The sequence below is a fragment of the Urocampus carinirostris genome, chromosome 20 (genome assembly GCF_059441175.1).
Source record: "Urocampus carinirostris isolate Australia breed hairy pipefish chromosome 20, RoL_Ucar_1.0, whole genome shotgun sequence".
In the NCBI taxonomy this organism is placed as follows: domain Eukaryota; kingdom Metazoa; phylum Chordata; class Actinopteri; order Syngnathiformes; family Syngnathidae; genus Urocampus; species Urocampus carinirostris.
Genome location: NC_142368.1, coordinates 5,051,136 through 5,077,541, shown reverse-complemented (window position 1 = coordinate 5,077,541; position 26,406 = coordinate 5,051,136). Strand labels below are relative to the sequence as shown.

Genomic DNA, 26,406 nt, shown 5'->3' with positions numbered 1-26,406 from the left:
TCGTTTTGATGAAAGTATGTGAGCGTCATGTTAGCATAAATGCTAATTATATCACGGTCCACTGATCCCTTAACCACTTAGGTCTTAGGGGCACCACTTCATGTGGTGTTTCTTGGGCAAATGCAGCCTAGCGGTGCCCGTCCAGATCCAGGTCGGCTTTTTGGTTTGGGGATTAACTCCCCCCCATCATGAAACAGATAAAACAGGTTTCTTTGGTTAGAAGTAGCAGGAGAAGCGTCCTGATTGGACTCAGATACAACACCTCCATCATTTGGTCGCTGTTGTTTTTGGTGGGGGGTTTTCCCGAATTTTGGAGTATTACATCGAAAAATAGGCATTGCATCACTTGATATTTTTCGGAAAAACAAACTTTGACGTTGTTACTGTATATTTTTGTATCTGTATTCAACTGTCAGATTAATTTGGGATATTAATCTTTGGCTGATATGAGAGTCAAGGAAGATGCAGGTTTGATATCAACAGGAGGCCTCCAGTAACCGCGGGGAGAAAAACGGACCCACTCCTTTGAATGACTCCCCTTTTCTCTTAGTGGCCCAGTGACCCGATTGTTTTTATTTAGAAGAAGTCAAGCAGTTGTAAAAACATACCATGATGAGTTTCCTGTATCCTTCAAAATAAAGACCAAAAGTATGCATATATTTTAAACTGAATCATATAAAAGAGTAGAAAAATAGAGAATAAGTAATAAAAATAGTATGAACTCAAGTATATTCCATCAGAGCCATTTGTAACGTGAATAATAGAGATAATAGAGAAAATTACAAATAACTAGATTTAATATCAACTTATTTATGAATTTAAATGAATAAGTATATAAGGAATTAGTTCCTTCAAAAATAAATAAAATATTTCAAATAAGTTACATAAATACATAATTCAATACAATTGTTTCATTAGAAATACGCAAATAAGGCTAGCATCAATTAGCATAGACGTTTCTTTTGTCATAATTTTTATATGCATCGTTTTGACTTTTTCTGCCAGGTGGTGGCGCTAGGGGACGTAACTGACGGCACGGTGGTGACGGTGATGGCGGGCAATGACGAGAACTACTCGGCCGAGCTCCGAAACGCTTCTGGCGTGATGAAGAATCAGGTGGCGCGATTCAACGATCTCCGCTTCGTAGGCCGCAGTGGTCGAGGTGAATGAATGAAGAATGAATGAATGAATGGCTTTTATTGACATTTATTTATTTATTTTTATTTATTGATTTATTTTCAGGCTTCTTACGGGTGCTTGAAATCTTTGAAAATGCTTGAATTTTAATGAAGTGTTTTTTTAAGGGTTGGGTGAAGTGTTTGTAAATGCTTGAAATTGTTGCCATGATTCTTGGTAGTTTGAATCAATAGACCATGCGTTAAATAAAACATAAAAGAAGTCTGCTTAAAAATGACGTTGACATACCTGCCCTGGTGGCTTCGCTTTGCCTTTGCATTTCTTCTTCCCTTGGTATTAGTTTACATGGCATTATCCTATGAAGCGTCATGGCCCCCTACAGGCCAAGCCCAAGAGGACATGTGAATGCTACACCTAAACAGGTCACTATTAAACTTGCATTAGTGCAATTAGGTTGCCGCAATACTTCTGTTAACAAGGCTGTAGTATGTTCTAGAATCTCTGCCAGAGCTAAATAATCCTAATTTGATTTGGCTTTAAACTCTGTTCAGTTCTTATAATATTTATTCACGATTATTCACATTTTCCCGATTGTTAATTTACGATTTACTCTCAAAAGTTTGTCTTTAGCTGCCTCATTGGTGCTAGCTTGGTTAGCATTAGCTGGTCTTGTGCTTCAGTCATTTACGGACCTAGCGTTTCATAATGAAAATTTATCACAATATTGAGCGCTACCAAATACTAAGAATCCTCCGTAGTATGCCATGCTAATTAATAGCAAATTACAAAATATGCATTTTCTATCTACTGGCCAGAAAAAAAGGCATAATTCATTTTTATTCCTCTGGGTGGTGTGCTTGGTGTAAATGCATTTGCTAGTTCAATAAAGTTCCAGTACATCTTCCTATTAAGAGCGCCATCTAGAGAAATTGATCAATATTGCAGTTTCTTTAAAGTGGCAGTGTTAAATGCTGCTAGAAAACATGTTTCCGAATCCGAAGCCTCTTTATCGATTGTGAAATATGATTTTCAATATTTGCCAACTCTGTTTAGCATTTAATCAATCATTCAACAGCCACTAGAGGGCAACGAATACTGGTATCAGCTCCTGTCATTCCCAATACCTTCAAAAAAGGCTGGTATCGTCACTATCACTTAGTATCGGGACTTGAAGTATCCTGATTCAATTTTAAAACTGGATATTAATCCTATATACGCCAAAAAAACGGAATCGGGTGTTGTGTCGAAGGTTAAACGTGGATAGCTCTCTCATTAAAACATTCCGACGTAATGTTGTTGTTTTTTTTATATTGTGAGCAAGAATCGACTTGAGGGAGCAACCACTACAATCGTCCGAATTCAAACTAAAAAATGCCCAATTAAGAATGGAAAATGCGGAAAATGCAGTATAATTCCTGTTCAACCGAATCGGATAAGATCGATATCGGTTAACACTCTGGGCTAAAATATTGCTTTCAAATCGGAAGTGAAAAAGCTATGATGGGATACGCCAAATCGATAGTCTCTCCATCTTTAATGTAACCTCAAAGGTCTATATTCTTTATCTTCTGCAAAAAAAATCATATAAGAGCATCTTATCTGGGTTACTTACAGTAGTTATGGAAATGCTTTGAGTTAAAAGTATGGTCACAAAGTTAATTACCTGTAAGTCAAGTAAAATCATGTATGCCAAGAGTGTTTTAAAAATATATACAATTTCAGTCGCATAACTATTCAGTGCCATTGACGCTATAGATGTGGAAAGTCTGTTTTTGTGTAGGCTGTGTCATGATTACCGATTTGGATCACCTGTGGCCGCTCATTTGGCGCCAGCCGCTGCGGGGTATCTGATTGGTTCCCTGTCCCTTTTTAAACCCAGTCCTGTCACTCTCCGGTTGTCAGTCCGACAGTGAACCTTTGTTGTTACAAGGCAAGCATTTTTGACCCTGACTCCCGCCTGTCCCGTTTTTGCACCCGTTTTTCAACCTGTCCGTTCCTGATCACCCCGTTTGTCTCCGGCTATGACCTGTATTTGATCCCGACCATCCACCTGTTTTTCCGTGCCTGACACCGCCATCTCCCGCGACAGAAGTCCACTTCCGTATTCGGATCACGATCCGATTTCGAGAGCAACTTGCCTCCCGCGAGCACTGGATCGTGGGCGATGCCCTTCCTCTTTCTATTCGATAAACTTGTGGTTAACGCTACGCATTTGGGTTCTGATTCCGTTCTGGTCGTGACATGCTGGCTGAGTTTGTTCTGAAATGAAGATGAACTGCTTATTTTTAAAATGTGTAACATTTGCATCATTAAACGTAAAAGTAAAGATAATTAAAAATGAGACAGAGTAAATAAGACCCTAAAATCCTCCACCTCCTGTTTCCTGCACTTTGTTCTGACTCACGTTACCACAGTAACGGTCACCAAAACTGAGGACAGGAAGTGACATAGGAGCCCGGGGGCCACAGATCGGACTACGAGGTGTCTGAAATGAATACCGTACAAGATGCCGATGACGCATCGGTAGCTGTGACGGCGGCCATCGATAGCGCCGGTAGCCTAGCGTAAGCGGACACCGATGATAGCATCGTTAGCCTCGGCTACAGACACCGCTACTGTCTTGATTTTAAATCCAAACTGTCGCCCGGTCATGGCAACACCTGCTGAACGGGGGCTCGTGTTTACACGAGGTCGACTCCCACGCGAGGACAGCTGCCACCGTGACTCGCCCCCGTTTCCTGTATCCCCCACGCTCGGTCGCCACGGTTACTGGATGCATACCTGCTGAGTCGGTGGCTATGATTCACCGCATTCCCGCTGATGACACACCGAGATAAAAAAGAGTTACAATCCTTTAGAGTGATTCAAAACATATTCGTTACCGCGTGTAAAAAACGTGAAACTCTAATACGAGAACACTTTAATATAACAGAAAGACGACTCCTGTTTCCTCCATTATCCTAATAGAGGTCAAGCATGTTGTCCCTTAAATAGTAAATATTGCTCATTTCTAATCATATCACATATTTTTTGCAAGATTTCTTTCTGGTTTTTCTCCCTGGGTAAATAAGGAAAGTAATTATAAATATGAACAAAATTAAGACAATTGTGCTCATTATAGTAATTTCAAAATAAATTCATAAAATTAACAATTCTGCCTTGTACCATTTATGTTATTAATCTTCCCTTATTCAGTAAATATTTAAATTCAAATGAAAGTAAAATGCCAATAATTATAGAAAAAAAGAAATCTGATTCCATTTGGGGTAAAATATTGCTCATTTTAAGTCATATTTTGTGTAATTTTGCAAGATTTGTTTTATTTAGCCTGGGAAAGAAGAAAAATAGTGATTTAAAGGAGCAAAATAGAGATAATCATAATTATTTATTGATACAAAATACATTTACAAAATTGCCATTTATTTTTCTTCTTTTATTGAATAAATAAGTCAAAAACTAGTGTAAGATAACAACAATTATATTTTTTTTAAAAACAAAAGAACATTGTTACCAAAGAACCTTTGTCCCATTAACAGAAAATATTACTCATTTTAATAAATATCCAATTCCTTTTTCCGGAGGAAAAAAATAAACGTTTTATTGAGAACAATGTTTTCCCTGTGAGAAAAAGTACTTTCTTAAAATAAATAAAAATGACCAAAATGTTCTACAATTTTTTGTTATTTATTTAAAAAAAGTGTTGACAAGTCGGGCTATCGCTGATTAATGTGGCGAAAGCCGGCAAAAGCAGACACCATTTTCAAAAAAAAGCGAGACAAAAAACATTGATCAGGACCAGTAAACATAGAGGCCAGTTAAAAGGTAAACTAATATTTGTATTATTTCTTCTATTCTTTGTTATTTTTACATTACGTGCCTCTCGTTTTATGTTTATTTTGTGTTTCTTTTATTTTAATAGGTGTTCTTTTCATGTTCTGATGCTCTTATATGATTTGTTTTTAAAAAAATCAAACTTTTGCGGGGCTTGGATCGGATTAGCGCATTTACATTCAAAATGCGTCTCTACTTACAAAGTTTCCAGGTTACAAAGCTACTCCCAGAAGGAATTAAATTCATAAGTAGAGGTACCACTAAATTTTGAACGGGTACTCCTGGCACATGTTCACTTGTTTGGGGAGAGGAAGTTCGAGTTTCTCAATCTCGGGGCAAGGTCACAAAATGTCGTCGAGTGGAGAGCCCCCTCACAAGCCGACGTTGTCCGGCACGAGTCCCTGAATGCAACGCCTTGTCCTTGATGATGATGTCATTGTTTCTGCAGGCAAAAGCTTCACGCTGACCATCACCGTCTTCACCAACCCGCCGCAAGTTGCAACCTACCATCGGGCCATTAAAGTCACCGTAGACGGACCTCGAGAGCCCAGGAGTAAGTACAAAATACATTCATATAGCATTCAAAACGTGGTGGTTTCTTCATATCAAATTGTAGACTATTTCTAGACGCTGAAATCTATATATACACTGAAGAAAATAAGTATTTAAACACCATGCTATTTTGCTATTCCTCCCATTGAGAAATTATGGAAGGATCTGAAATTTTCATTGTAGGTGCATGTCCACTGTGAGAGAGATAAACTAAAAAGAAAAATCCAGAAATCACAATCCATATTTTTTTAACCATTTATTTGTGTGATACAGCTGCAAATAAGTATTTGATAACTCCACTTTATTTCCTCTTTGTGTTACCTGATTGTTAAATGGCCAGGGCAACCGATACTGGTATCAGAAACCTTTGTTGGTTCCGACACCCCACTAAAACCTAAGACCATTTTTTTGTGTGTGTGTCTGTGTGTGTCAACTGTAGGGCGGCACGGCGGCTAAATGGTTAGCGCGTGTGCGGCACATTTCTGAGGTCACCAATCAAATCCTGTGCGGAGTTTGCATGTTCTCTCCGTGCTTGTGTGGGTTCCCTCCATGCATGTACATCAGGTTAATTGGCCGGTTCAAATTGTCTCTAAGTATGAATGAGCGATTGAGTTGTCTGTCTCTGTGTGCCCTGCGACTGGCTGGCAACCAGTTTAGGGTGTCCCCTGCCCACTGCCCAAAGATAGCTGGGATGGGCTCCAGCACCCCCGCGACCCTACTGAGGATAAGCGGTGCAGATAATTGACGTATGTTAACTGTGACAACAGTTAAATTCATTTTAATAGTAAATGAACGATCCTCACCCCACGCAAAAACCAACCCTGTTGAAATCGCAAACGGCTACACCGGGTAGCAGGAATGCTCGCATCAGCCCCTTTTAATAGGTTGCATAAAAACAAGCGAGCAGGAAGTCGGGGTGGAAGAAAAAAAAACAACTTTACTATAGTTGAGTTGTCAGTGCCAGCTGGTCTGGCATGCAGCTGTTGGCCTCCTCTTTGACAAACGCACCAAAAGAAAGACAAAAAAAAATTAAAAAACCCACGTGACAAACGAAGCTCACATGTGGCACCGGGACACAGCGGAGCCGGCGGCCGCCCGCATTAGAGAGCCACGTCGTTCTCGCCGCTGGGAAGGACGCTCGCCAAGAAAGCTCGCTGGCTTGTCCGCCTTTGATCGCAAGCATTTCCTGCGCATCTGCTGCACCCGTCACGTGACTTTTTTGGGGGGTGGCCGGCAGATCAGACGGATGTTAACGAAGCTTTGCGCTTGATAAACGTGACCGAGATACCCCCAAAAGACACTTTGCGTCCAGTGACTTGAATTGATAACATTTTCTGCCATTCATGCGTATTCCGTAATCCTTTTGCGCTGTGGCCCTTAGTGCATTGCAGTTCTATTGCTGTTTTGTCCACCAAAAAGTGATCTGCACTCCTGTGGCCGCGATCCATTGTCTTCAATAACATATTGCTCCCAGCAGGGCCAGCAACTCACTTTCGTCGGGCTCGGCAGCTATTTTTTGCAATTCTGTTTACCAAAGAATGAACCGCAGTCGTGTGGCTGCGATCCATAATCCCCTATCATATATTCCTGCTAGAGAGTGCCAGCAGAGCACAGTTCCATTGCTGTTTTATCCACCAAAAAGAGATATACACTCCTGTGGCCGCGATCCATTGTCCTCAATCACATATTGCTTCCAGCAGGACCTGGAAAGCGCACTCTATTCAGGCTCGGCGGCAATCTTTTGCCGCTCTGTTAGGCAAAGAGTGAACCGCGGTCGTGCAACCGTGATCCATTATGTCCGAAAACGTATTCCTCCCAGCAGGGCTGGCACTTTTGTCAAGCCTGGCAGCTCTTTTTTTTGGCTGTTCTGTCCACCAAAGAGTAAACTGGACTCATGCTGCTCTGACACATCATCCACAATCACCTATTGCTACGAACAGGGACCGATAAATCACAATATTGTCAGGCTAGCGGCTGTTGTTTTGCTGTCACCGTATTTCCGACTAAAATAAACTGCACTTCTGCTCCCGTAACACATTATCCCCAGTACAATATTGCTACGAGCGGGGATAGGCAGTCTTCACTTTTATCAGGATTTGTGGGGTGTTAAAGAACATTCATTTAAAAAAAACATCATATAAATGTGCTTTTTTTTCTAATATATCTAGGTCGAGAAATTTGTATTTATATACTTACATAATTGTCAGCCATCTTCCTTCTATGAGTACCCAAAACAAACTTGAGAAGAAAAATGATGCAATTTGATCACTTTGAGTAGTTTTTACAGCGTTGCCGTGGATCCTAGAAAAGTCTCAAAAGGCATGAATTTGATATTTAAAAAAATAAGGCCTTAATTAGCATTAAAAAAATAAAATCCAATTTTCGAAAGTCTTAAAAACTCATCAATAGGATTTAAATCTGTTTGAAAAAGAAAGATTTGGTAAAATTGATCATTTATTTTTCAAAAATTCACATATTTACTTCTGTGGCAACATCACCAATGACCAATCAAATAAAACTATCAAATCGTTGATGTGGTTTCAGTCGGGCGTTTTAGAGTCAAGTTAATTAATGTTTATTTGTAAAGCCCCTTATCACAAGGAGTCTCAAAGGGCTGCACAGACAACAGACTATTGCAAACTACAGACTACTATGACACCATACCCTGATCTAAAACCTACATTAGGGCTAGGAAAAACTCAAAAACCTCAACATGAGGTAAATGAAGAAGACTCATGTCTTAGGTCTAACCACAAATAACGTATTAACTTCGGACAGAGACGTTTAGTTTGGACCATGGGAAATTGAACATTAAATGAGAAGTGGCTGTCCGACCAACGTTTTTCACCATGGGTAAAAGCTGTGCTAGATAATGTGTGTTTTTTTTGGTCTACCTGGTCGTAAATTTGATATCAAAAGGCATTAAAAAAGTCTTAAAGAATCTTGAATTGAACACGGTTTTATCCTATTCCGTGCTTTTAGCACTCGTTTGCGGTTGCACTGCACAATAAAGTGACATCTCGTGGGCAAATAACACCCGAAAGAAATACTCCCAATTACAGAAAAAAAGAACCCACCGTCCAGGAGTTAATGCTATCATTAGTTAACTGCAGATAATGGACCTCATTAAATGTCATTTGCAGATAATTGTCGGCGGGGGGGAGCGGCTGTTTTGGGGTCATCGGCACCCGGCGCAGCAAATTGACGGGAAAGTCAAACGCGAAGCGACACCAAACATCACGGCGTCACACAGAGTTAGCTTTGCGGCTTCCACGGAGGTCAGAGTGTTAACAATTCTGGTGAGGGGGGGGGGGCTTCGTCTTCTGCAGACCCTATTAGCGGTTACAGAGACGCGGGCCGGGCTTTCCGATCCACTCGCCACGATGACTCACTGACAAGTTTATGACCATCGAATTTGGCGTTTCCTCGAATGAGAGAAGAAAGAAAATGGGATGTTGGTTTCGAAAAGTGACTTATTATACAGTGGTATACCTCTTGGTGCGAGTTCAATTTATTCCAAGATGCTCGTAGTCCGGATCGTCAGCTTGTCCTAGAAGAACTAAGAGCGATCTTGTCTTGCAATCTAGATCGTCTCGGTCTCTGGCAGGGTTGGGTAGGGTTACTTTAACTGGATTACTTTCAATTACTTTTGGATTACTCCAATACCAAATATGCTAATAAAAGACAAAAGAAACTAAATATGAATAAAATTACAAAATTTTGTGCAGGCTTGGAATACATGGATCGGCAAAAATGATGTTGGCAAGCTGTTTGGATTTATTTTCATTTTGTTTCTGTCGCATTCTATGTTAGTTTTGCCGGAGATCAAAGAGATCAAAGCCAGGAGAGAAGGCTTACAATGTGTTGTGAGTCATAATTTTATTCATATCTAGTTTATTTTGTCTTTTATTAGCATATTTGGTATTGGAGTAATCCAAAAGTAATTGAAAGTAATCCAGTTAAAGTAACCCTACCCAACCCTGGTCTCTGGTAGGAGACGCCATGGTGGATTGCTAATATTGTCAGGGGTCTGAAATTCGCGGCCTGGGGGCTGATTGCGGCCCGTGGGATCGCAGTTTGAGTTTGCCTTAGTATAAAAGTTAAAGAGGGAGTGGAAGCAGTGTCAGGGGGGTAGCATTGGTTTAGGTATCAAAATAAAAATGAAACATTTCTTTGGGGGTCTTGAAAACATCCTCAAAAACAAAAATAACTTATTGACAATTTCTGGGTTTCCTAAGAGAAGCCAAACTTTATTGTTATTGACTTTAGCTCACGGTTGCATAAAAAAAACTAATAATGATAATAAAAAGAATTATAATAGCTTGGAAAAGTAGCTCATCTATATTGGACCCATTAGCATACTTTTGGGGATATTTTCATATTTTGAGTTGGTGTTGAGATGAGAGTTATAGTTTTTCGCCCTTAATCAGCTCGATTTAAACAATAATATTACAATTGATTTTTACTGTATCCGGAACATGGGCATCACAGCACCACAGTGGTTAGCGCGTGTGTGGCACAGTTCTGAGGTCATGGGGTCAAACCTTCCTGTGTGGAGTTTGCATGTTCTCCCCTTGCTTGCGCGGGTTGCCTCCGCGCACTCCGGTTTCCTCCCACATTCCCAATATCATGCATGTCAGGTCAATTGGCCTAACTGAATTGTACCTAGGTGTGAATGAGCGAGTGAGTTGTCTCTCTCTGTGTGCCCTGTGACTGGCTGGAAACCAGTTGAGGGTGTCCCCTGCCCACTGTCCGAAGATAGCTGGGATGGGCTCCAGCACCCCCGCGACCCTACTGAAGATAAGCGGTGCAGATGATGGATGGATGGACGGAATCCAGAACGTATTACATTTAGGTTTTTTTAATCCAAGATTACAACACACCTTTATTCTCTAGCTTATGAAGGACCTATATTTCATGTTGACAATATCTGTGTATTATTTGTAATTGCAACATCCATTGCAGCATGGTCATCTTGGAAGGGGGATGACCTCACGTGTGGTCCCTTCTCATTTTCCTCATGTTGAGGTTTTTGAGTTTTTCCTCGCCCTCATTTAGGTTTAAGATCAGGGGATGGTGTAATAAAAGTCTGGAGTTTGCATAAATCTGTGGTGTAAGCAGCCCTTTGAGACTTCTGTGATTAAGAGCTATACAAAAAACACGACTTGGTTTGACTTGACTTTAATTGCATTACAAAAATAATTTGATCGCAATACAATATCCAAAACGAAACCACCAATCACATGAAAGAGAAGAAGAAGATAGTAAGGACAAAAAGAACTTAGCAAGCTTTTCCAGTCACTGGTGTGACTCTCGCTCCTTAAAGGCCGAGCCAAGTGTGTTCACAGAAAAATCGAGGGAAAGACATAAAAAGTCGCTCTCTCGTTCCGAATCACCTCTAATGTGTTTTTGCGTGAAGCGTACTATCGCCTTGGGAGTCTGTCCTGAACGTCTCTATGCATCATTGTTTCTCAACCTTCTTTAAGCCAAGGCACACTTTTTTTCCATTATGAAAACCACAAGACATGAAAATGTTTCAAAATTCATTCCTGGCGCCAGTTGTACGTGTTTTTCTTATCTTTTGTGGTCACTGTGGCTATGGAGATAATACATATTATACATTTGGGGTAATAATAATGCTGTAATTTGGAATTATACTATATTTTGTTACCTGATTTTCAAGTTTTACTATGTTTTTGGCTTGTTTTTGTGAAAGATAAAAAGTCAAGTCATGTAAATTTGTGTAGCCCTTAATCACGAGGAGTCTAAAAGGGCAGACCACCGATTATTTGCAAACTACATAGTCCAAACAACAAACAACAGTGATCAACAATAGTCAAAATAATGAGCAACCATCCTGTGAAATATACTTTGCAGGTGCCTAATAATAAAAAGAGATTAGGCGAATCAGATATAGTCTCAATAAAATAAAAGCAAAGGCTCTATGCCAAAAAGGTATAGGTGGATTTTCCTTATGTACAGGACTGTCTGAGAAAATGAGAATACAGTGATATTTCCATATGAAATTATTCCTGGATCATGCTCGTATCGTTTTACCGATACAAAATAACTGAGACCAATTAAACCGGCATCCCAAAAACATCCAAACATCCAACCCTAAGTAGAAACGAAACATCTCTACAAAACACATACAAATAGTAATTGAACAAAAAAATATAGAAATAAGATAAATACGATGATAATAAAATGATTTTAAAGCCCAGCGCCGATGGAGCTTGAATTAAAAAGTATTAATGGAACCCAAAAAAAGGATTTATTACCTTCTTTATACGTCAGGACTTTTTTTTGTAATATAATGTCTAAAAACTGCACACACAAAAAAAGAAAATATTTTTACTTTATCATTTACGTTACCATTTTCTCAACCGCATCAAGCTTTCTTATTACACTTTCATTTCAAAAGAAACGGCTCGCCTCTTCTCATCACTTAACACTGACCATGTTGAACGGATGCACGTGATATAAAACAATAAAAATGTCAACATTCTTAGCACGCTGGAGATACAGTATAGAATGTTTACACACGAATTATGAAGAGGAAGCTGGATTTCTTCTTCGGGGTGGATGCTGGGTGAACTCTCACAGCGCCACCCGGCGGAAAGAAGCACTACAGTAATATCTTGTGCTCGAAAAAAGCTCACAATACGAAATCTAACTTACAGCAATATCCGGATATTTTTCGACATCCCGAACAAAATGTTCGTATCTACTGTTTTACGTAAGTCGAATGGTCGTAAATATTGAAAATAAGCCCAGTCTCTAAGCAATTTATGTGTTTTTTCTGATAGTTTCTTATTTCTTTTTCTCTTTAAAGTCTTTATTACATGTTTACCTTGCAATGTCATGTCCAATCTCCTTGCATCCATGGATGAGAGAGATGTATTTTGTCAATCTGTGCCCAGAGAAAAATGTCAATACATCTGACCAAAACAGTTTTCGTAAATATATAAATATAAGTATGTCGTAAAACAACCCAACAGGAGGATCATATAATCTACATATTATAGTAGGTAAAAAATCAAAGCTATGAGTACTTTACAGTCGTGCAAGAATGCAAGAGGAGCAACTGAACAAATGTTAACATGTTCACTATTAACAGTAGAATTTAAAAAATATATATAATTGACGTAAAAAAACAACTGGTTACTTAATAAAGAAGACACATATGTAAACTGAAAGAAATGAGGAATGTAAATATCTCGGTGTGAAGAAAATGTAGCATTTAAAAAAAACAATTTAGCACCGTTTATTTTATTCTTTATTTTATCTCATCTCATCTCATTAGCTAGTAGGGTCGCGGGGGTGCTGGAGCCCATCCCAGCAATCATCGGGCAGTGGGCAGGGGACACCCTGAACTGGTTGCCAGCCAATCGCAGGGCACACGGGGACAGACAACTCACTCGCTCATTCACACCTACGGACAATTTGGACCGGCCAATTCACCTGAAATGCATGTTTTTGGAATGTGGGAGGAAACCGGAGTGCCCGGAGGAAACCCACGCAAGCACAGGGAGAACATACAAACTCCGCACAGGAAGTCTGGAGCTGGATTTGAACCCAGCAGGAGGTTCCCAAGACATGAACTGTGTCGCACACGCGCTAACCACTGCGCCGCCTCTTTATTTTATATTATACTTTAATTATTTTATATTTGTTCTGTAATTTTATTGTTTTCTAATGCAACATCCATTGCAGCCTTGTCATCCCGGAAGGGGGATTACCTCATGTGTGGTCCCTTCTCAAAATTTCTTCATTTTACTCATGTTGAGGTTTCTGAGTTTTTCCTCGCCCTAATGTAGGTTTTAGATCAGGGGATGCTCTAATAATAGTCCGTAGATTGCAATAATATGCGGGCTATGCAGCCCTTTGAGACTTTCTGAGATCAAGGGCTGTACAAATAAACAGGACTTGACTTCACATTATTTTAAATTCAAACATGTTAAAACAAATTAGCTGAGTAGGCTTGTTATACAGTATGTGGGATTGACCAATTAAGAGTCTAATGGCCAATGTCTCGTTACCTTGATATCAATGACCATAAAGATGATTCGATGTCCAATTCAATAAAATGAAAAAAACAAGAATGGTAATCTGCTGCCACCTACTGGTATAGATGAATGTTACAGTTAGTCAGCTGGAGGGGAGCAAATATACTGATCAATAGTAGTGTGTCACGATTTATATAAACAGGGGACCCTGGCAGAAATCAAAGCAACCGATCGACGGCGTGCTTTTTGTAAAGATCAAATTGGGCAAATCTCTGCGGCACGCTAGACAAGATCTCACGGCACACTGGTCGAAAAACACGGGTCTATATGCATCGGTGTATAGCGGTTTATGTGTGTGATCGTGCAGGTTTTACTTTTGCCGTTTAGACCACACAGGCGACTGGCAACCTTCCATAGCAGTCAGCACGGCTCCTTTTTGTCCCCCCCCCCCCCTCTTCCTTCATTTCTGGTTTTATCATCTAGCCTCATTTCTTCCAATGCGCCTTTCCCTGGATACCGGACCCCCGAGGCGGACGGGCGCCTGCCTTGTCACCCGGCCGCCAGACTAACCAAACTTTTTTTTCTTACTTTTTTCCTTTCTGGGAGTCATCCACTGGAATAATTTATGACGTCCCGAAAAATAGTAATAAGGATGAAAAATTGCCAATGGGAGGCGTTTTAAAATGGAGGCAACGTCATGGGTGATTGACGTCTCAAACGCACACACAAAAAAAAGCGGGGAGAAAGGTAGTGGTGAGGTGAATGATGGGAAGTAATTGCGCAACATGGCCGGCGGGAAAAATGGACGCACACTGGGCCAAGGGAACGTGCCAATGACAAAACTGCAAAATTATAAATGAATACGTCTGTGCAATGTAAGAAACCTATTGCAATCATACACATTTGACCTCCCCCTAAAAAGATTGACTTTTTGGGGGGAAAACAAATAAATAAAAAAAAATAATTGTGAATAAAATGAATAAGTAACTGCGATTGGCTGGCAACCAGTTCAGGGTGTCCCCTGCCCACTGCCCGGAGATTGCTGGGATGGGCTCCAGCCCCCTCCGCGACCCTAATAAGGATAAGCGGTACAGCTAATAAGATGAGATGAGATGAATAAATGCATAAGTGGTGGCATGATAGAGCATAATTTTAATTATTTAAATTCATGATAAAAAAAACCTATTTTTTATTTAAAAAGAGCTTATTAATATTTTAAAATCAACCTAAATCTGTAACGGCCAGAACGGAATCAGGATCCAATTGCGTAACGTTTACCACAAGTTTTATTGAAAGAAAGAAGAAGGGCTGCGCCCACGATCCGGTGTTCGCTAGACGCGGGAAGCAAGTCGTTCTCGCACTCGGATTGTGATCCAAATACGGAAGTGGATCTTTGGTAGCGAGCGATGGCGGTGTCAGGGACCGAAAAACAGGTCGGTAGCTGGGACAGGGAGAGCAAAAACGTGGTCGGGGTTGGAAGCGAGTCGTAAACCAGGACGGGAGAGTAGACGTAGTCGGGATCAAAAATGGGTCGTAAGCCAGGACGGGGGAGCAGACGTGGTCAGCATCAAAACAGGTCGTAGCCGGAGACAAACGGGAGCAGAAACGGGGCAGGCGGGAGTCATGGTCAAAAAAAGACTTGCCTTGTATCAACAGAGGTTAGCAGACGGACTGACAACAGGAGAGTGACAGGACTGGGTTCGAATAGGGACAGTTAGCCAATCAGAGCCCACAGCGGTTGGTGCCAAATAAGCGGGCACACAAACTTATTTAGTTTTAATCACCATACATTTTTTTCAACGACATTTATTTTGAAAAAACAAAAACAACAATTTGGAATATAAAAAGTACACCGCTAACTATCTGCTTATTGTTAGAAAATGTGGTTGATTTTGATTTTTTTTTTTTTTTATGAAAGTAAAAAGTGCAATTGCTTCTTAGTTCAAATAGGTAGAAATTCATTATGCGAGCTTAATTATCTGGTATGGAAGATGGAAAATATATTTTTTATATTTTTAAGGGTTATTGTTTTACTACAACATAATATTATTAATAATAAGATCAATAAAAAAAAGGTTTATGGGCAGTAAATATAATACTTAAAATAACTGTCCGACATTGGAGTTAAAAACAATTTTTTTATTGAATATTCAGCCATATTAAATAATTTTGCACCTTTTACTTATTATTCTGCTCACTTTAATACAAACACCAGTTAATAGTAAAGATAGAAAAAGTATCCCTAAACTGAGCATATTAATCATAATAATGAAATAGAAATGAATCAAATTTGTTTTGTAATTGTTTTTTTCTTTCTTTTTCTTTTCTTTTTTTGCTGATGGGATAAGTATTTTTCCACGTTTATGTAATTTTGTATTATTATTGATTGATTTATTCATTTTGTGTGAACCAATCAAATAACGGTGCTGCTTATCCACTGGTTCTTATTTACTTGGCTTGATTCTGAACAAAGCTAGGCCTGTTTTTCAAACGCTGATGGCTGGCCGATGCTAAGCTAAGTTAGCACTATTTGTTCTTGTTTTTTCCCCCGTTCCGTATTGTTTTGTTTTGTTCCCGCGAGGCCACGTTAACCTTCATAAATCACGCGCCTCGAGACTTCCCACTCGGCATTCATTTTGCCGACAAAGCCGGGCTTGTTTACGCGGCTCCCGAGGCTAAACAGCGCTAGGCTAAGCTAAGCTAACTCGGATGTCTTGTGTTCTCTAATACCTTCCGGCAAAAGTGTGAAAGTAACCCAGCTGTGTACACGCATAAAAGAATTCCTCTTTAAGACATTCCAGACGTGTTTGTTTTTCTCCTGGCGTTAATTCACGTGAGAGGTGAGATTTAAGACGTGAAAACAAGTCGTAAATTCATATTTGGTCAGGTTGAAACAATGTTGGCGTAGATTAGCGTAAATCAACGTAAAATCCATAACTCTGTCTGAAATTAATTTTGGACAAATCCGGGCTTGTTTTTCCAACTTAGTTTGAGTCAAGTGTTTATTTAAGACTGAGTAATAGCTTTTTCCGTTAGCCTAGCTTAGCATAAATCCAGTTTCTTTACTTTGCAAATATTTTGAGTCTGAGAAGGGGTTAAAACATGAGTATCAAGCTAATTTTTGCTTCGAGGCCACATGGTAAAAACACCCAATAAAATAAACGTGAAAGTGTATTGAAAAGTATAGAAAGATAAACAAAAAAAGAGAAGTATAAAAGCATGGAAAAAACAAGAAACTCAAAAAGTACTAAAAGGTATGGAAAAATATATAAAAACATGCTATAAATTATGAAAAAGTACCAAAAACTATGGAAACAATATAAAAAGATGCTACAAAGTATGAAAAAGTACTGAAAAGTACAAAAAGTATTGAAAGTATGAAAAAGTTCTAAAAGTATTTGAGTATTAAAGTACATATATTATGAAATAGTACCGTCATAAAAAGTTTGAGGAAGCACTGAAAAATAAGTACGAAAAAGTGAAAAATGTACCAATAAGTATAAAAAAAGTTCTAGTACTACAGACAAATGTAAAAAAGTACAAACTAGTATGACAGTGTACTGAAAAATGGTAAAAAGTTGGCGAAAACTCTGAAATGTAGAAAAGTGAAATGTACTCAAGTATAAAACAACTTCTAAAAGTACTGAAATGTAGAAGAGACCTGAAAAGTATGAAAAAGTACAAATCAAAAACAACTAAGGGTTTAAAAAGTACTGAAAAACTATTGTGTAAAAAAGTGAAAAATGGACTCAAAATTATTAGAAATAAGTTCTAAAAGTACTGAAAAGTGTAAGAGAACTAAAAAGTATAAAAAAGTACAAAACTGTGTGAAGAAGTACTGAAAAGTAGTAAATGTCAGGACCAGACAGGACCCACTTGTGTTAAGTTTCTCTCAGTTTTACTGGAAGCGAGGAAAGGGTTGATCCGGGGATCGCTGGGCGCGGGAAGCAGGTCACTTTGAACGCAGAAGTGGGACTTCCGTGGTGAGCGATGGCGGTGTCGGAATGGAAAAACAGGTCAGTAGAGACAGGAGAACAAAAATGTGGTCGGGGGTCGGAAACGAGTCGTAAGCCAGGAAAGGAGAGTAGACGTGGTCAGGATCAAAAACACGTCGAAGCCGGGAACAGACGGGAGCAAAAAACAGGTGGGAGTCAGGGTCAAAAACGTCTGGCCTAGTGTAAACTGAGGTTCGCAGACGGACCGACAACAGGTGACAGAAATTAGTGGGTTTAAATAGGGACAGGGAGCCAATCAGAGTCCGAGGCAGTTGGCGCCAAAGGAGCGGACACAGGTGCATCACATCGGTAATCATGACAGCAAAGGGTTTTAAAAGTACCAAAGAGCTAATATGTAAAAAGTGAAAAATGTACTAAAAAGTATTAAAAATAAGTTCAAAAAGCACTGAAAAGTGTGAAAAAGAACTACAAAGAGTACTGAGAAGTACAAAAGGTTGCTCAGGAGGTAGAGCGCTCGTCTTGGGATCAAGAGATCGCAGTCCGAATCCCGGCTCATCCGTGTTACATGTCGAAGTGTCCTTGGGTAAGACACTGAACCCCTAATACCCCCAATAAGCAGGTTAGCGCCTTACATGGCTGCACGGCCGCTATTGGGAAATGTGAAGCACATTGTAAAGCACTTTCGGAGGTCATTGACTTGAAAAGCGCTATATAAATGCAGATCATTTCATTTCATTTCATTTTAAAAGTACTAGAGAGCCTGTGAATTGAAGAACAGAACACTTGGCGATACCCAGTGGACGTATTTGAAACTACAGGCTATTTTTTTGACACGATTCACCTCATTTTTTCTCGGACTGCTTACAACATTGTCTCCTGGGCCGAATTGAATCCGCTGGTGGGCCTGAATTGGCCCGTGGGCCATCATTTTCACACCCCTGACTTCCAACTCGATGTACACGATGAGACCGTGTTAGCTTAGCTTAGCACAAATCAAGCGGAAAGCCATACACCCTAGCAAAGCTTAGCTAGCTCGTGTTAGCAGAAATCCCCGTGCCTTTGCCCGTGAAAGGTAAACCCCCTTCGATAATTATCGCCACACTGCCTCTTTATTCTCCCGGCCTGCTTTTCTTTTGATCACATTAGCCCGGCGCGCCGCGAAATCCTCTCGGATCATTATTCTCTCGATTTTTGTCCAGCGTGTGCTAGCACAAAGACGCACATCTGGTGCAAATCTGCACTAGCTTCCTGCTAAGGAAGTGGCGGCGAGGGCACTATCGCTAATATGTGCTTCTGCTTTCGATTGGTGGGAGGTAACCAAATACACGTTTTTTCAGATTTCTATGAACTTTTAGCACTTTTTTCATCTTTTTTTCTCTTTGGAAGGTTAGTCAATATTTTTCATCAAAAATATTTTTGGGAATTCATTGTTTTTCTATTTCTGTAGTAAATGTAAAGAAAAAGAAAAAAAAAAAATATATATATATATAATTTAACTGAATTGTCTCAAACTTTTTAGAGGGAATATTTTCCATTTTTTCATTTAGAAAATATTTTTTTAACCATTATTTAATATTGAATTCTATTTTCTTAGCAAGATCAAACCATGTCAGTCATGCTAATGCTAGTTAGCTTTTTATTTAAAACCACCAGTAACTGGATGTCAACAAAATATTTGGATTTTGCTATTTTTTGGTAATATTTCTTTTTAAAAATATATTATGTGTTCTTTTTTATCAACAAGATAAAACCATGTCAGTCGAGCTAGTGCTACTTAGAATTTTAGTTAAATAAACGGAATTCTAACAAACTTTTTTAGACGAAATATAGACATTTTGCATTTTGGGGAGAAATCATTTATTTATTTATTTTCTTCATAGTGGATTCTGTTTCATTAACAAGATAAAACCATGTCGGTCAGGCTAATGCTAGTTAACCTTTGATTTGAATGCTTTTAATCATTATCCCCAAAAAAGTATTACCGGTACTTGCTTATTATTTTTTTCCAGCTATAAAAACAAATAGCTAAAGTATTAACAGTTTCTTGTGCTGTAGTGGTGATTTACTACAATTATTTCTTTATTTGCATTCCAATGTAATATTACTTATTTCATACAACTACCCTCAACTTATTATCTAAACCCTTTTATTACCATGGGGGCGCCAGTGCCCCCGTTTCCCAAGCGCTATTTCAATCACCGTAACTCCGTGAACGTTGGCCAAATTGAATCAAAATAGTTCTCCAATACACCCAAAAGGTGGAGGCAACGTCCCACAATTGTATCTTACAGGTTTCCACGTGTGGCAACGGACCAATCACAGACAAGAAGTGACACAGAAGGGTCCTAATAAGTAATGCATTTTGAAAAGTAATTTTGTTATCTGTAACCATTAAAAAATAGTTTAGATTGTCAAAGGGGAAATGCATTGGGGTACTGATGGATCACGTATGAAGTAGGCCTCGGTCTCCAAGAATTGTCACACAATCTCCCACACAAGCCCAAAAAACGCCTGGTCATGATGGGAAATATTTGACACTATATCGTCAACAGAGAGTGAGACTCAAAAAATGATTCATATTTTTCCAGTTTATGTTTTCTTACAATGTGTTCATGTACAGTTCCAGTCCCCCCTCATTATAAACGTGAAAAATCCAAGTTAGTTTTTTTTCATTTTAAACTGTTATTACATTGTCTTAACACAAAGTTATGGCAGATATTGAAAGTTTGAGTTGTTCTGAAAAAAAGGGCCAAAGGTAATCACTCTTAACATGATTTCTGACTCTTTTAATGGCCAAAATAACCAAAAATGCCATATGGGTCTGTATGATACTTGGTTATTAATGGGTTTATCATGATTGCTGATGTGAATCAGCTGTGCCTGCTCGTTTGGCGTCACCTGTGGTCAGTCCGTCTGCGAACCTCAGTTTACGCTAGGCAAGCTTTTTCGACCCTAATTCACTCCTGCTTCGACCCCCTTTTTTGATCTTGACAACGTCTACTCTCCTTCCCTGGCTTTCGACTCGTTGCCGATCTTGACTACGTTTTTTCGCTCTCCTGTCTCGGCTACTGACCTGTTTTTTCCGCTCCCGCCATCGTTCGCCACGGAAGTGCCAATGCACGTTCAGAGCGACCTGCTCCCCGCGACCAGCGATCACTGGATCATGTGAACAATCCTTTCCCTTCTTCCAAATAAAACGGAGAGAAACGCACGCAAGTGGGTCCTGTCTCTGTTCTGATCCTGAAAGGGTTAGCTGCGGTATTGTATCTTGTAAATGTTTTAGCACCAACAGGATGGCATTTTTAAATTTCATTTGACTTGATGCAATGAGAATAATTTCGATTCTTTATTGAAGTGAGTTGAGAGCTTCATTTTTCACAAACGTGCTCTTTTACTGCCACAGGGTTTCACTGTACTTCTATGTTCCTTGTATTTTTTTAGTTCTAGCCAAGGGTGTGATTACTTGTGTCTGCTGCTCATGATGATGATGATGCCGGTGGGAATGTGGGGGACTTTCCCCAACCGTGGGTGAAATCACCCGTCCCTTTTTTGTGCTCCACTGCCAAATTTCCCATCAAACGACCAAAAACGCATTAGAAGAAGAAAAAAACGCTATTCATAACGCCATAATTGTGTTTCGTTTACGGTTCAGGAAGTGGAAGTCCAGCTAATGTGAAGTCTCAAACGTCCTATTAGTCTTTTGAGTTACCATATTACCGTATTTTATTCCGCACCCAGAACACAACATTTGTTTGCAATTCAAAAGTGCGTTTGATAATCCAGTGCGGGTAATACGGAAAATCAAATAGAAAATGTCACGCCCAGATCGGAATCAGGACCCAAATGCGTAGCGTTAACCACAAATTTATTGATAGAAAGAGGAAGGGCAGCGCCCGCAATACGGAGCTCACTGGATGCGGGAAGCAAGCCGCTCACACAAACGGAGCGGGAGATGGCGTTGTCAAGGACGGAAAACCTGGTCAATAGCCGGGACAGGAGAGCAAAAACTTTGTCAGAAACAAAAACAGGTCGTAGCCGGAGACAAACAGGGAGATCAGGAATGGACGGGTGCAGAAACAGGACAGGTGGGAGTCAGGGTCAAAATGCTTGCCTTGTGACAACAGAGGTTTGCAGACGGACTGACAAAAGGAGAGTGACAGGACCGGGCTTAAAAAGAAACAGGGAACCAATCAGGTGGCCCGCAGCAGCTGGCGCCAAACGAGTGGGCACAGGTGATGCTAATCAGTAATCCTGACAGATATTGCATAAATATAACTCAATGGGAACCACTTTTGAATGAATCAATTTACTTTAGTTGTAAATCTAGATTTTCTATTATTTATGTTCTATGAAATATGTTTTTAAAGGGACATTCTGTACTACTTAGCGACCCCTAGTGGTTAAAAAACTATATATTGATTTGAACAATAAACAAAAATACATTAGGTATTATCATAAACGTGCATTCTTTCGAATACTCGTGGGTCGAGAAATTAACATTTACTTTACATAACATGAGCATCATGAGAGCAGAGGTCGGCAACCCAAAATGTTGAAAGAGCCTTATCGGACCAAAAAACCTTTTTCTAGAGCTGCAAAAAATTTAAATCATTCTATAAGCCTTCTAATAAATGCAACACGTGTTCTATGTATCTATTTGAGCTATTATAACCTACTACCAAAATGACTAAGTTGAATGCAGCTCATCCTGTGGAAAATGATGCACCATGTAACTACTCTGTTTTAGTATACCACCTCAAATGTAACTTTATTACAATTTTGAGTATGTTTCCTTGCTATAATACAGGGGTCGGGAACCTTTTTGACTCAAAGAGCCATAAAAGCAAAAAATATTAATTTTATTTTGGGAAAGAGCCACACCATATATTATGAGACAAATTTACTAAATTGCTAAACCCGCGCCCCAGACAAAAGCTTAGTCTTCAGCACATTTATTTTTGATGATTTGATAAAAATTATGAAAAGAGAATAATGCCAGAGCCCCTGTCCCAAAATCAACAAACATACCACTTTAAACTTGTCTCTTTCTTGCAATTACTCAAGATCAGTTAAACTCCTTTTGACCCTTTTTTTCATACATATTGGTTTCAAAACCAGATGCAAGCAGTTATTGTGTAAAAACGTCACAACATTCTGCAAATAGGGAGCCTGATGAGCTCACTTTTGGCGCAGACGGCGTAGGGCGAGAGATGGGAGGGAGTGCTTGCACTTTTTGCATAGCTCCACCCATCCCTCCCACTCACCCAATCAAATGACTAAGTTCTCTTCCGGTGTTTTGGCGTATTTACAGTTCTGTGGATTCATCATAAGGTATCTGAACACTGAACACAGATTATATAGTGAACTTTTATATAAAGGATTCTTTAGCGTTGTACAGCCAAAACGAGTTTTTTTTTCCCCCTTTTTTTGTGTGACACCTTGACTGTAAATTGTAGTGAAAAACGTGCCCTATATATACTGTGAAGTATTACATTGTTATTTAGCTTTGGTTTGGCTTTGCGTGTGCCTAGATACGATGGACAACGTAGGTTTTAAACAAGATGGAGAAATTTTGCATGCAATCAAATTTGTCTCTGAGCCACAGATACTCATAGAAAGAGCCATATATGGCTCGCGGGCCATAGGTTCCCGACCCCTGCTATAATACAACAATAAAGATACAACAAAGAAATATGACATTTTTCATTTGAGGATTCGAAAGAACAACAACAAAATGGAAAACGCATAACGTGCCCCTTATATGAGCAAGAAAAAAAGTGCAATAATACACAGCAAGAGTTTATAACAATAAAAAAACTGCCTTATGAAGAGGTAAGGTAAATAAAATCATATGAATGCAGTTTAAGTTTGATTTATGTGCAGTTATTTTTATCCTTTTTACCTTTGGGCTCCGTTCCGGTTTGTTGAAAAAACAGCCACCTGCGTTGTTTGTGACGCTGCCCCTTTAAAAAGGGCAGGGCTTGGGCCTCGCGTTTCTAGCACAGGCGACACAGGAGAGAGGAAAACAAGCGAAGGAGAAATGCACTCGTACCCTTTCGTCTCATAGTTACACCCCGAGTTGAATGGTTAAATTCATTCTACATGTTTTTTTAATTTTTTTATTTTTCTAAACATTTTGGTAAACACACCAAGGAGCCACTTGGCAGTGCTAAGGAGCCGCGGTTTGCAGACCTCTGACCTAGAGGGAGCTGACAGAACTGTCTGCTGCTACGGTATCACCCCAAAAACTTGTGAAACACTGGGTAAAAAAGTGAGAATAAAAACGTTGTGATTTAATCAGTTCGAGTCGCCATAGTATGTATCTCTTCTTGTGCTTTGTAGCACTTGTTTTTTGTTTACATACAGCGACATCTAATGGTCAAATATTACAAACTGTCCTGTTCATTTTCTGACGCCTTCTAAATGACATCAGGTGCACCTCATAGTGCGGAAACTACGATACTTAACAAAAAATAAACGGGAAACCATCAATTCAGCAGCTAGCACGGAAATCAACACCAACAGCCGAGCAGCCATATTTCTTTTTCAAGTTTCCCAACTCAACAAATCTCTCCCTTGTCAGTCACATGGCGTCAAGTTCGTTATTTAAAGAAAAATCCAGCCACCGGCGACTTTTTAACGGCCGAGGGGACGAGAATCCCGCCGGCAACGACGCGAGACATGTGACGGGATCTTTTTGGGATTATGCAATGTCTTGTGACTGAATTTCCGGGACTTTCTCCCCTAGAATGAAAGGTCGTCATTATCCGTGGAAGCGACAGAAACGTAATTCAACCGTTGGGATTTGCTCGGGATTGGCTGAACTGGGCCAGTTTGCCAACTTGGGGGTGTGGCGTTTATTTTTACAGTGGGACCGCGTCATATTGTGGCAGAGTGAGTTTGTGGGAGAAAAATCCATTGAAAAAATGAGAAATAATGGGAAAATAAGGGAAAATCAAAAAGAAGTTCGAGGGGCCTAGGCAATACATGAAGAAGAAAAAAGTATGCTTGCACATGCTTTATTGCGTTGTATGTTTGTTTATAAATGGATTCATTGCATACAATTGCTTTTGAAACACTCAGAATGAGAGAAAGGTAATAGATGATTCCGTGTTTTAACCAAAAAATGTTATCAAATGCATACAAAAACTCAAAACATTATATTTTTGTGCATAAAATTTGATAAATATCCTCCATCCATCCATCCATTATCTGCACCGCTTATCCTCAGTAGGGTCGCGGGGGTGCTGGAGTCCATCACAGCTATCTTTTGGTAGTGGGCAGGGGACACCCTGAACTGGTTGCCAGCCAGTCGCAGGGCACAGGGACAGACAATTCGCCCACTCATTCACACCTAGGGACAATTTGGACCAGCCAATCAACCTGACATGCATGTTTTTGGAATGTGGGAGGGATCCGGAGTCCCCGGAGGAAACCCACGCAAGCACGGGGAGAACATGCAAACTCCACACAGGAGGTTCGATCTCATGACCTCAGAACTGTGCTGCACACACGCTAATGAAACATAAAATGAAAAATTGACCATGGGTGTAAGACAGCCACCAAAACCACAATGATTGTGTTTACTACTGTATATAGTTGTGTGTACGTAAAGAAAAACTTTGTTTAGGTGCACGTTATACACATGGTTTTACAGTTGTATATTACCTTATTTATGCAATAATCGATCAGTTCAAAAATATCACTGACCACAATCTCAAAACATAGGATGTAATAGGAATGGAACTTGGTTCCCGGCGGAGGGAGTAAATGGTAAATGGTCTGCATTTATATAGCGCTTTTTAAGTCAATGAAGACCTCCCAAAGCGCTTTACTAGTGCCAAATCCTAACCACTAGACCACCATGGATATGGATGACATAAGAAAAGGCATTGTATCTTATCTCATTATGACACTATTTTTATTTACTGTGAAGCAAATGTTAGATAAGTTGTCCTGAATCATATTAATATGCGCAAAAAAACACAAGGGAAACAACTCTTTGATGTATCTGGTGATGAACCTGGGTCCTGACGGTGGGACTGCCAAATCTTAACCACTAGACCACCAGTGATTAAGGATGACATACGAAAAGGCATTGGATTTTATCTCATTATCACACTATTGTTATTCACTGTGAAACAAATGTTAGATAAGTCGTCCTTAAATATATAAATACGCGCATAAAAAAACACGAGGGAAACTACTCTTTGATGTATCTGATGATGAACCTGAGTCCCGGTGGTGGGAGTGCCAAATCCTAACCACTAGACCACCAGTGATCAAGGATGACATACGAAAAGGAATTTGATTTTATCTCATTATCACACTATTGTTATTCACTGTGAGACAAATGTTAGATAAATTGTCCTGAAAGATAAATAAATACAAAAAACATGAAAAGGGAAACAACTCTTTGATGTATCTGATGACAAATCGGACTTTGGCATTGAATCGATACAAGTTTACGTTGGTATTGTGTTCATAGTTTGCATTGTTGATAAATGCTCTTACTCATGGCTGCATGCACTGTTCACTTAAAATGGTTAGCTTGAGCAGAGAAAATTGAAAAACAATTTTTTACCGATTCCTAATCAAAAATTAGGGGCGTGCTTTACACACTGACAAATAAGTTACTTTATTCCGAAACGTGTCTGCTTTTCTATATTTTACCTTGATTTTTAAATTTATGAAGGAATTAGTATTCACGATGAGAACATACTGTTTTTTTTAACATATACACTTTTTATTTTAAATTATTGCGAGGCCTTCACTTTGTGTGTCAAGTTGGCTGCCATTTTTGGAAGAAGAACAACAGGTAATGAGTTTTAGCTAGCATTTTTAATGCCATTAAGCCTATTCTGTCCTTTATTAATGCTTTTGCCATTACCCCCCAAAACGGGCATTTTACGCCAATGTAC

General features: G+C 39.5%; 1 protein-coding gene across 2 annotated transcripts in view; it reads left to right on the top strand.

The window, feature by feature from the left end:
* Nucleotides 1-26,406, top strand: part of runx2b (RUNX family transcription factor 2b) — an 86,076-nt gene that overhangs the window by 43,123 nt on the left and 16,547 nt on the right. For both annotated transcript variants that reach the window (XM_088324462.1, XM_088324463.1), the window contains 2 exons: nucleotides 1,006-1,162; nucleotides 5,417-5,521. In XM_088324462.1, the coding sequence (XP_088180588.1) occupies nucleotides 1,006-1,162; nucleotides 5,417-5,521 (262 nt within the window). The remainder of the gene's footprint in view (nucleotides 1-1,005; nucleotides 1,163-5,416; nucleotides 5,522-26,406) is intronic.